At 46.9% G+C, this 12332-nt stretch overlaps 1 protein-coding gene across 1 annotated transcript in view; it reads left to right on the top strand.

The window, feature by feature from the left end:
* The window catches only part of slc12a3 (solute carrier family 12 member 3), a 98308-nt gene that overhangs the window by 61654 nt on the left and 24322 nt on the right, over window positions 1-12332 (top strand). The window contains exons 11-13 of the mRNA XM_079680484.1: window positions 11476-11583; window positions 11665-11788; window positions 12131-12232. Coding sequence (XP_079536610.1) covers window positions 11476-11583; window positions 11665-11788; window positions 12131-12232 — 334 coding nt within the window. The remainder of the gene's footprint in view (window positions 1-11475; window positions 11584-11664; window positions 11789-12130; window positions 12233-12332) is intronic.

Below are 12332 nucleotides of genomic sequence, written 5' to 3'. Positions count from 1 at the left end.
AACGTTTTGGGGTTTGATGAGCCGTGTCGACCAGACATACGTTTTCCTGCCAGGAAAATTGGGACAGAGACCTTCGAGCGGTCATTTCAGAAAAGCTGGTTTACCCGGTGGAAATGGGTGCATTATGTCACGGAGAAAGACACCGTTCTTTGCTTCACCTGCTGCAAAGCCATAGAGAAGGGCTGAAGACATAATGACAAAAAGACAAGTTCATTTACAGTAGTAGGCTTTTGTAACTGGCGTAAAGCAACCACAAAGTTTAGCCAGCACGAGTTGTCTGACATTCACTCAGAATCGGAGAGAATGCTTGCTCTCAACAATACTCCCATTAATGCTCTACTGTCGGAGATTGTTGAGAAAGAGCAAAGAACGGCCAGAACAGTCCTAGAGCTAATATTCAGATCAGTAAGATTAATCGGCAGCTTAGGGCTATCATTAAGAGGCCATTACAATCGAGATGGGGTGCTATGGAAACTGATGATGGAGCGGACATTCACATTGCCAAAATGCCGGGAGTGGCTGCAGCGAAGAGACAACTGGATGTCCGACACGGTACAAAATGAAATACTGGAGATATTCGCCCATGCTGTTCAAAGAGAAATCGTGTCCGAAGTGAGAGCATTCTTTCTATGGTCTTACTGCAGATGCGACCACTGATATAAGTACATCAGAGCAATTTTCCATTACTTTGCAATACGTGGATTCAAAACTTGAGGCAGTGAATGCTTTCCTTGGATTTTACAGTGCACCTGATTCAACTGGAGAAACACTTTTTTCTTGCATAAAGGATGTTTTTCTGCGCTTGAATTTGCCACTGGAGCGTCTCAGGGGATTTTGCTTCGATGGTGCTGCGAATATGTCGGGCCGCATCTCGGGTGTGCAAGCCAAACTAAAAGAGCAGTGTCCATCTGCACTATACGTGCACTGTAGTAACCATGCACTTGATTTGGTATTACAAGAAGTGGCGAGGGAAGTTCGTGTTGTTGCAGACACATTCAACTTTGTACGGAGTGTCTCAGTGGTGGTCGGGGAGTCATCAAAGTGCAAGATGCTGTTCCAGTCCATGTTTGGTGATGATGAGGCGGTTTGCAACTTGCTGTCATTATGCCCGACTCGGTGGGCCGTACGCACAAGGGCGATTTCACGGGTTGTCTCCTCATATACAGCCCTTCTGCAGACACTTAAGATGCTTGAGCAAGACAAGACAGTCAGGGGAGATACTCGGGCAAAAGTATCTGGTCTATACAAACAAGCCACAAAAGCCAAAACATACTTTGGCCTTTTGTGCTGTGAGGCTCTTTTTGGACCATGCGAGACCGTAGCCAGAGCTCTCCAAAGTGAGAAGGCAAGTGCGAAGGGGGCACTGGAGTGTGTGAGTGCGCTACGACAGCGCATGCATGGACTGAGAGAAGATGGATTTATTGAGGAGATGACTGCCAAAGTGGCTGCTTGTGCAGAAAGAAACAACCTGAAAATGCCCCTTCCTCCACGAACCAACAGAACCCCTGCCCGATTAAGAGATACGGAGGAGACAGAGGCCATCGTGACTGATGTAGGAGAGCAGCAGTGGCGGCGTGAGTTCTATGAGGCCTTGGATCTTGTGACAGCTGAGCTGGATCGCCGATTCGACCAAGAAGGCCTACAAGTCGCTGCCCTGAGAGAGCAAACTGTCATCAATGCCGCAAACGGAGAATACTTAGGCATGAGAGAGATCACTGCTGCACAGGTGCCCGATCAGTTTGATAAATCTCGTCTACATATGCAGCTCACATTGCTGGGTAACCTCTACAAGACAAAAGGACTCAAGACAGCTCAAGACGTTGCAGGATTCATCGGAGCACTGCATCCTCAAACAAGGGAACTCCTGACAGAAGTGGAAAAGTTGATCAAACTTTGTCTATGTCTACCTGTCTCTGCTGCTTCCTCTGAGCATTCCTTCTCCACCCTTCGCCGCCTCAAAACCTGGCTTCGGAGCAACATGACACAGAGACGACTGACACACCTGGCCGTAATGCACGTACACAGTGACATTCTTGATCGGATTGACATCCAGCCACTGATGAAAAGATTAATCGACAACACCCCTGAACGGAAGTCCACATTTGGGGTCTTCAAATAGGTAAAACATGCATTATTAATCATTTTTGGTTATTTGCTGCCGCCGTGCATAATACTGGTTAATATCATGTTTGTGGTATTTGAATTATTATGTTATGGTTATTGCTGCTGCCGCCGTGCATAATCTGTATTGGTCAATATCATGTTTGTGGTATTTGAATTATCATGTTATGGTTATTGCTGCTGCCGCCGTGCATAATCTGTATTGGTCAATATCATGTTTGTGGTATTTGAATTATTATGTTATGGTTATTGCTGCTGCCGCCGTGCATAATCTGTATTGGTCAATATCATGTTTTTGGTATTTGAATTATTATGTTATGGTTATTGCTGCAATAAATTCCACATTGTTGGTCAAATAATATTTTACATCTTTGTTGTGTGTGTGTGTGTGTGTGTGTGTGTGTGTGTGTGTGTGTGTGTGTGTGTGTGTGTGTGTGTGTGTGTGTGTGTGTGTGTGTGTGTGTGTGTGTGTGTGTGTGTGTGTGTGTGTGTGTGTGTGTGTGTGCTCGCGCTCTTGTGCGTGCTCTATATTGCCCGTAATAGTGTTCACTGGAGTCCACTGTTATGCTACTGTGTACCGGTACCGAAGTGGGCCGGCATATAATGAAAGCAGGTGCAGTGTGCAGGGCTGTGTTAATTTATGTTACTGTTAGCAATAGCATTAGTTGACTGAGAAAACCGTCAAGAAAAAGGTTTAGCGATGTTACGACTATAACTATAATATGCCCACAGCTGTGATTGACAACCTTGACAGCCAGTCAGAAGCTAGAATGCTAACCTAGAGAGCCAATCAGAACCTAGAACCGTCTGCAGGGCTGGCCAGACTATTATATTGTGCATAGAGTTAGATGCATTAGGATAGAGTCGTATGCTCATGATATTCCAAGTTAAATTATATAATATTAATATTATAATTTTAAATAATTATATTAAATAGTATTAATATTCAATAATATTAATATTGAATAATAAGGACACAGAGATGTGTGGCCAATTCACTATTGCATTCATTTTAGTGATTGACATTACTGTGCATGATATTGTATTCCTTGAAGTTGGTTATTTAATACTGGACAAGTGCTCTCATAATGACTATTAGAATCATTTGTTGGTTAGACCACATGGCATTGATTGAATGTCTGAGCTGCATGTGCGTTGGCACTTCTTTTTGTTTACAGCCAGGCACAGGCAACCATTTTTGACTATACCCATTTGCTGACTCCTACATATCCACTTTGACACACTTCACACATGACACGGACATTTTTAAGAAACCTTAACTAAAGGAAGGTTTCATTTTGCACCTTACTCCTGTTGTCCATCTCTTTTATGTTATGGCTTGACTCTGGGGAATCTAGCCATAACAGTATACAGTATATGAGCATAGTAGATGTATAATTTATCTGTAAGCTAAAAGGGTGGCCCGAATGTGTGGGCGGCGGGCCGGTGTGTGGGCCGGTGCGTCTGAACGTCCCGGGCTGAATTTGTGTCCCAGTCCGCCCCTGACTGTGTGTGTGTGTGTGTGTGTGTGTGTGTGTGTGTGTGTGTGTTCGCGCTCTTGTGCGTGCGCTATATTGCCCGTGCGCTATATTGCCCGTAATAGTGTTCACTGAGTCCATTGTTATGCCACTGTGTGTGTGTGGTTTTGCCCCCGCCCTCCCGCCGTGCTGTCCAGTGCGTAATTAGCACATCGGACAGCACCTCAGCACCCCCACTCAAAATACCTTCCCGCGCCTCTGGTAGTGTCAGATACTACCTCTGGACCCCTTCGTGGCAAAAATGTACACGCCCATAATAACTGCTATTAAATCATCAGACATCAATATTTCTTTCAACTTCTTTTTTTTCATGAATCACATAAACAATTTATAACGTACTCAAAACTACCAAACATTCATTAATTTTCAGGATTTTAACCTTTTAAATGCCTGTTTCATTATTTGAATTATTTCATTATTTATGACAAAAAACACAAAATATGAATTTCTTTCAATATAATAATTACTAGAGGGATGGAACTTTGGTGGTTATTAGAGTCTTGGATGTGTCAAAGATTAGCAACAAAATTGATTTGACTGCATTATTACTTTTTGCGTAGTGTCAGATACTACCTCTGGACCCCTTCGTGGCAAAAATGTACACGCCCATAATAACTGCTATTAAATCATCATACATCATACTTTTTCTACTTCTTTTTTCATGAATCACATATACAACTTCTAACGTACTCAAAACTACCAAACATTCAATCATTGTCAGGAATTTAACCCTTTAAATGCCTGTTTCATTATTTTAATGATTTAATTTCTCTCAAAAATGCCTCATTGACTTCCATTCAGACCACATTTTTAGATCTCACTGCCATTGCAGTATAAAACCATGCATTTTGTAATGTCAGCATTTCATTTAGAAGAAAAGTAGTGATATTTGATATTTCTACTCTAGTCCAACAGATTTCACAATTTTCCCACTGTAGGCCGATGCATGAAATTCTTACAACAATCTGGCGGTGAGTTGCTGGGAGACTGGAGTATATAAGCTGTGTCCTGATTAGATTGATGAGGGACAGCTGAGTCGGACGGCCAGGTGAGAGCAATCAGGCTGCTGCCTGCCAGGAAAACCACACCCTCTCCACACACACACACAGGGGAACAAACAGGGACAAAGTTTGGGCCGTGACAGTACCCCCCCCTCAACGGGAGCCTCCAGGCGAACCACCAGGCTTATCTGGGTGGTCTCTGAAAGTTCGGAATGAGAGAGGGACCTAGAATGAGCTTGCGGGACACCCAGGTCCTCTCCTCAGGACCATAACCCTCCCAATCGACCAGATACTGGTACCCACGGCCCCGGCGGCGAATGTCCAACAGCCGTCGGACCGTGTAGGCCGGGTGGTCATCAATAACAAGGGTGGGTGGAGAGGAGATGGCTGGAGGGCACAAAGGGCTGAAAAACACTGGTTTCAACTGGGACACATGAAAGGTGGGGTGAATTCTCATGGAGGGAGGCAGCTTGAGTCTAACAGCAGATGGATTGATTATGCGCTCGATCACATCGGGGCCAATGAAGCGTGGTTTCAACTTCTTAGACTCAGCTTGTAAAGAAATATTCTTTGAAGAAAGCCAAACTTTCTGACCTGGTTGGAACTGGGGAGCCGCGGTCCGGTAGCGGTTTGCAATATGCCGATTGCGTTCATCGGAGCGGAGAAGGGCAGAGCGGCCATTCTTCCAAATCCTCCGACAACGACGGAGATGGGCTTGGACAGAGCGAACTGCAATCTCGTCCTCTTGGGCTGGGAACAAAGGGGGTTGATATCCAAGAGAACATTCAAATGGGGACATACCGGTGGCAGCACTAGACAGTGAGTTATGAGCGTATTCAATCCAGGGCAGATGTAAGCTCCAGGAGGTGGGATTCCGGGAGGTGACACTGCGAAGTGCAGCTCCAAGGTCCTGATTGGCTCCTTCGGCCTGCCTGTCTGAGGATGATAGCCTGAGGAGAGACTGACAGGTGCTCCAAGTGCTCGACAGAATGCTTTCCATACCTGAGATATGAACTGTGGCCCTCGGTCGGAAACAATGTCTGTTGGAATGCCATGAAGCCGGACCACATGATTGACTAAGAGGTCAGCAGTTCCAGAGGCTGTGGGGAGTTTAGGAAGAGGCACAAAATGAACCGCTTTGGAAAAGCGATCGACAATAGTGAGAATGGTCGAGTTACCCTTTTAAACCGGGAGGCGGGTAACAAAATCTAGGCCGATGTGACTCCAGGGACGACTAGGGACTGGGAGAGGCTGGATTAGACCGATAGGAGCCTGGTGTGAAGACTTTCTACGGGCGCAAACAGTGCAGGCCAGCACAAAGGCTCGAGAGTCCGCTTCCATAGAAGGCCACCAGAAGTGTCGTCTCAGGAGGGATAGGGTCCGATTCACACCCGGGTGGCAGGTAAAGCGGGAAGCATGGATCCATAGGAAAACCTGTGAGCGGACAGAGTCAGGTGCAAACAAACGGTTATCTTGACCATTTCCTGGATCTGGATGGTCTCTCTTTGCCTTCCTCACTGAGTTTTCAATCTCCCATGTTACAGCGCCCACCACTCTGGTAGCGGGGATTATGGTGTCAGGAGCTATGGGATCCTGATCCACTGCAAACTGCCGGGACAATGCGTCAGGTTTAAGGTTTCTAGAACCAGGTCGGTAGGTAAGGATGAAGTTTAACCTGCCAAAAAACAATGCCCAGCGTGCCTGATGGGAGTTTAGTCGTTTGGCAGTTTGTAGGTAGACCAGGTTTCTGTGGTCTGTCCACACAATGAATGGATGTTCAGAGCCTTCCATCCAGTGCCTCCATTCTTCCAGTGCAAGCTTTACAGCAAGCAGCTCCCTGTTGCCAACATCATAGTTGCGCTCAGGGGTTGTCAGTCGTCGGGAAAAAAAAGCACAAGGGTGAAGCTTTTGGTCGGAGACTGAGCGTTGTGATAGAACAGCCCCCACACCGGTGTTGGATGCATCAACCTCAACAATAAACTGAATAGATGGGTCAGGGTTCGTAAGAATAGGAGCCGAGGTGAAACGTCTCTTCAGCTCAGAGAAGGCAGCCTCAGCCTGAGTAGTCCACGAGAAGGGGATTGCTGGGGAGGTGAGTTGGTTTAGAGGACCGGCAACACGACTGTAGTCTCTGATGAACCGGCGATAGAAATTTGCAAAACCCAAAAAACGTTGGAGCTGCTTCCTGGTGGAAGGTTTGGGCCATAGTGCCACTGCTTGTACCTTCTCTGGGTCTGTTCTCAGCTGACCTTGCTCAATGATGTAGCCCAGGAAATCCACTGAATCCACGTGAAATTTGAATTTTTCTACTTTGACAAACAGCTTGTTCTCGAGGAGCCTTTGTAGAACCTGCTGCACATGTTGGGTGTGTTCCTCCATGGTCTGTGAGAATATCAGAATATCATCAAGATAAACAAATACTGAATGGTTCAGGAAGTCACGGAGGACATCGTTCACCAGAGCCTGGAAGACAGCTGGGGCATTGGTGAGTCCAAAGGGCATCACTAGATACTTGAAATGGCCTAGTGGGGTGTTGAACGCCGTCTTCCACTCGTCTCCTTGACGTATGCGGACCAGGTGGTAAGCATTCCTGAGGTCAAGTTTCGAGAAAATTGTGGCCTTCTGTAGGGGTTCGAAGGCTGAATTGATGAGGGGCAGTGGATACTTGTTGTTGATGGTGATGTTGTTAAGGCCCCGGTAGTCAATACAGGGGCGTAGGGAGCGGTCCTTCTTGGATACAAAGAAGAAGCCTGCTTCGACGGGGGAAGAAGAGGGTCTTATGATGCCAACAGCCAGTGAGTCTTTGATGTATGTCTCCATGGCCTCACGCTCAGTTCGGGACAAGTTAAACAGGCGACTGGATGGGAGAGATGCCCCAGGAAGAAGATCTATTGTGCAGTCGTAAGGGCGATGAGGGGGCAGAAAAAGAGCTCGCTGCTTGCTGAAAACCTCTCCCAGGCTATGATAAACCGGAGGGACAGCGGACAAGTTGAGTGGCCCCTGCCGAACTGGGGGAATACCGACCTCTGCTGGGGGAATTGTAGACCGCAGGCATGAAGAGTGACAAAAGGAACTCCAACTCCTTACTTGATTCTCCGACCAGTCCATGTGGGGGTTGTGCAGTCTTAACCATGGCTGGCCCAGGTGTGTAAGGGGAGGGCATGACGTGGAACTGAATCATTTCAGGATGAGATGTGGGGGTTCGGTGACATGGGTAACGTGTGCCAGGAGCTTCCCATTCAGACCTCGAGCATTGAGAGGAGCTGTCAGAGGTTGAGTTGAGATGCCGGCTGAGGCAACCAGTTGGGCATCCAAAAAACTAATCAGCCCCAGAGTCCACTAGGGCAGGTAGAGAGAGAGACTGTTGATTTAACAGCAGTGTGGCTTCAAGTGGCTTGCGGGTCTGGGGGGTTGAGGAAGAAACAGCCTTGCTCACCAGTAGCCCCACCTTTACAAGCGAGCACCCTCTTTTGGGCGCTGGGGGCATGCGTCCACGAGATGACCGGAGTGAGCACAGTAGAAACAAAGTCCTTCTCTTATTCTCCGGAGACGTTCTTGGGGAGTGAGTCGGGCTCTGCCTAGCTGCATCGGTTCCTCTGAAGACAGGAGAGGAGAAAAGACTTCAGATGGAGCACTAGGACTTGGGAAAGTCTCCGACCTGAATCTTGCGAGAGGAGACGAGTCAGGGCGAGAGGGGAGTGACCCAGGAGATTGGCTGGGTCTTTCCCTACGGCGCTCCCTAAGGTTATCCAGTCTTATGGCTAGGGAGACCAAGTCATCCAAGTTAGCTGATTCGTCCCTCACTGCTAACTCATCCTTAACAGAATCAGTTAGCCCGGTTTGAAAAACCCCTTGAAGCGCTGTGTCATTCCACCCCGCCTCTGCAGCTAAGGTCCTAAATTCCACTGGGTATTCAGCTACACTACGGGAGCCCTGTTGCAGTGAGAGGAGGCGTTTAGTAGCGTCCCTACCGCTGACGGGGTGGTGGAATACTTTCTTCATTTCTTCTGCAAACTCTGGATAAGAATAACAAAGGTTGGACTGACTCTCCCATACAGCTGATGCCCAGGCTAGGGCGCTACCTGGAAGTAAACCTATCATATAACAAATCTTAGCTCTGTCATTAGCATAAGTAGACGGCTGCTGCTCAAACACAAGAGAACACTGCATTAAGAAAGATTTATATGTCCCTAAGGCACCTGCGTACCGCTCTGGAGTGGGAATGTTTGGCTCACGTGAAGGGAGAGCGGGCTGGGCTGGAACCGGTGCTAACTCTTGTGGGGGAGCTGGATCCTCAGGAGCAGGCGGAGCAAGATGAGTTGAAAACAGGTTGAGGTGATGTCCCATCTGTGCTAAGTTGGCAGCTAGTGATGCAAGGTTATCCATAACCTCTCTGAGCATCTGGACATGCCGGCCCACGAGGACGCCACACGGCCCGTCTACACTACAGGCATCGAAAAATGCTTTCAACGCTTCGCCCATTCACTTGAATGGGGTGACGTAGAAGATTTTTAATCTTCGCCGAACTGCATTGTGGGGAGCATGGCATGGCTTTGCAAGCATCACGAGCATCTATCGGCAAAAGTTGAACAATGTTCAACTTTTGAGGCTCGATGCTTGGCATCAGCCAATCAAATCCCGTTCATGCAAATCCCGCCAGTGCAAGCGCAGCCAATCAAACCGCGTGCAAGCTGGGAGAGCCAGACCGCAGTTCATTTCCTCATATTCAAAACGAGATATTACGGTAGCAAATCACCCGGTTCTTTACGACCAGAACTATTTACCGGGATACAAACCGGAGGAACCAGGCATGGAGTGAGGTGGCAGAGACAGTGGGTGAAACTGGTAGGTTTTTCGCCTGTTTGGAGAGTTTATATCCAGTTTACTTCGTTTTAACATTGCTATTGCTTTGTATGTCGGGGGCGGGAGATTCATGTGATTGGTTGTTGGTCGCGTTGCTCGCAAAAAATCGCCAAGCTTCAGACACGCCCAGCTTCAAGATTCTTTGATGCCTGTAGTGTAGACGGGCCGTTAGTTGGAGAGAGCCTCGCGAATTGGGTCCGAGCCTGCTCGGTCCATGGTGGCCAGATTGTTCTGTTACGAGTATGTTTTAAACAGGACCCAGGCGCAGGCAATGACTGAAGATGTTTAAATGGTTTATTGTTTGTGAGACTCAGGCAGGTTTGGTGACTATGGAGGTCCGGAGTGGAGGTAGGCAGTTCAGGCTGGACTGATAACAAGGCAGGCAGGTATGATGCAGGAAGAAGCAGGCAGGTTGGCTGGAAGCTCTGGTGGAAGATGGCCGAGGGATTGCACTGGAAACACCAGGAGAAACTAATTACAAAAAGTACGGAATTACACGCAGACAGGATAACTGAATGGGCAGCCAGGAGGATGTAATACCACTGGTGTAGAAAACAATCTGGCGGTGAGTTGCTGGGAGACTGGAGTAGATAAGCCGTGTCCTGATTAGATTGATGAGGGACAGCTGAGTTGGACGGCCAGGTGAGAGCAATCAGGCTGCTGCCTGCCAGGGAAACCACACCCTCTCCACACACACACAGGGGAACAAACAGGGACACAGTTTGGGCCGTGACATACAGTAGTTTTCATGTCTGTGTTTTGAGCTAGCAGAGCTGCGACATCGTCTTCGTTGGTGGAAATGTTGTCCTCAGCTTCAGTAACGCGCAGCGTGACTGCTTTCAGGTCAGCTTGCACTCCTTGTATTAGCTTGCTGCTTCGAGGCATTTGAAAAGTTTAATTTGCCGTTGTTTTGCCCCTGTTTCCTTGGTTTCGGCGCCTTCTGAATTTACAAAGTACTTTTAGTTCAAATGACTATGGCTATGTGAATAAATTAAAGTTGTGAGGCAGTCAAATTTACAGAATTTTACGGAGGAGCTCCGGCACCTGTCTGCCCAGCACCACGCCATAACCGGGAGTCGCAAGAACACTCTTTCTTTGAGAAAGTTGGTGACTGAGGCCGACACCTCATCCCTCTCAGCCCTGGGTATACACTTGAAGTCCTTGAATCTCGGGTCATATGCGGTGGCAATGTTCAGATATGCAATGTTGGCATTTTCCTTGCGTGTCTCCAGGTCTGTTCTGACTTGAATTTGAGCACGTAGGCGGAGTCATCATCTGAGCTCTCCGTCACCTGGGAGAGATGGCAAAAGCAGGCAGAACCACAGAGCATGAAACATACTTTTCTCCTACCAGAAGTTCAGTCACATACCTGCAATAGTTGTTTTTTTTAACCCATTTATACATTTCAGCTGTAGTTGTGTGTGCTGAGGACGTCCTTCAGTGGGTTTCTACGGACGCTTTTTATCATGTCGGAAGGCGAATTCCATTTGGTTGGAATGTCTTGAACAAGCGACTCCTTCTTTTATCCATGTTATTTAATTAATGTGATAATATTGCGTAACTTGCCCAACCCAAGATTAAACTTGAAAAACTAAATTGGTCAATTTACCCCCAGATGGTTTAATGTACCCCCTGACTCGGATCAACCTACCCCTTGCATGGGGCAAGCCTGTATTTCCAATTCAATAGCAACAATTCATATTTACTGTTTAAGACGTGGTTAGGGTCAGAGACACTGTTCATATATTTGGATGGTAGGCTGATTCATAGTTTCTTAAAGGGTTGACCTACACTCTGAGCAGATTAACATTTGGTGGAGCAGTTTTTTGATTGTATACACAATAAAAACAGTGAAAGCAGCAAGTTAATTTATGAATTATTATATATCATAAATGACTGAGTGTGTCCTGAAACAATGAGTTGGATTACCATCCGGTCACCATGTCCCACAGACGATGAGTATGGTGTCGGCATTCAGCCCTCTCATCACTGCGGGGATATTTGGAGCGACTCTGTCCTCTGCTCTGGCCTGCCTGGTGTCTGCTCCCAAAGTCTTTCAGGTACACATAGTTCCTACTCACTGTCTGTGTTTAACAACAAGCTTTTCTTTCTGATGTGACCAACATTTATTTTTCTGGCAGTGTCTGTGTAAGGACAAGCTGTACCCTCTTATCGGCGTCTTTGGCAAAGGGTATGGCAGGAATGATGAACCGCTCCGGGGCTACTTTCTAACGTACATCATCGCTGCCTGCTTCATTCTTATTGGTAAGGCTTTGAAGAACCCTTCGACCCCTATAGATGAGCAGAGGAATTACAACAAAAAATGTCTGAATTGAAATTGTTATGTCCTGAAACTTCATAAAGAGAAGAATACATTTCTGTAATTTAAAATGGGGAAAGTGGTTACAAGACGGCTACACATCTGAGAACACTGTTGAGATGGGGGGCAGTAACCTCGGTGACAAAGACATCAGATTTTCAAGCCACCTTATGTTTCATTAGGATACTTTATATAGCAGTAGGAAATGTTTGGTTTGCATTAAAAGGATCGTAATACAGCTCATACATATTTTTCTCAAACTCCCTTCTGTCGTCTCTTTCCACCAGCTGAGTTGAACACCATCGCTCCCATCATCTCCAACTTCTACCTCTGCTCCTACTGTCTGATCAACTTCAGCTGCTTCCACGCCTCCATCACCAACTCACCAGGTACAACTCATTCACTTTGATAAATGCATGAATGAAGGTGCGAATTCATTGACATTAAGATAGAAAGCTACATGTAGCGTGCACAGAATGATAGTCACAC

This window comes from Notothenia rossii (assembly GCF_949606895.1).
Source record: "Notothenia rossii genome assembly, chromosome: 5".
Classification (NCBI taxonomy): domain Eukaryota; kingdom Metazoa; phylum Chordata; class Actinopteri; order Perciformes; family Nototheniidae; genus Notothenia; species Notothenia rossii.
Note: the sequence above shows the minus strand (reverse complement) of the source record. Positions and strands in the feature narration are given on the sequence as shown.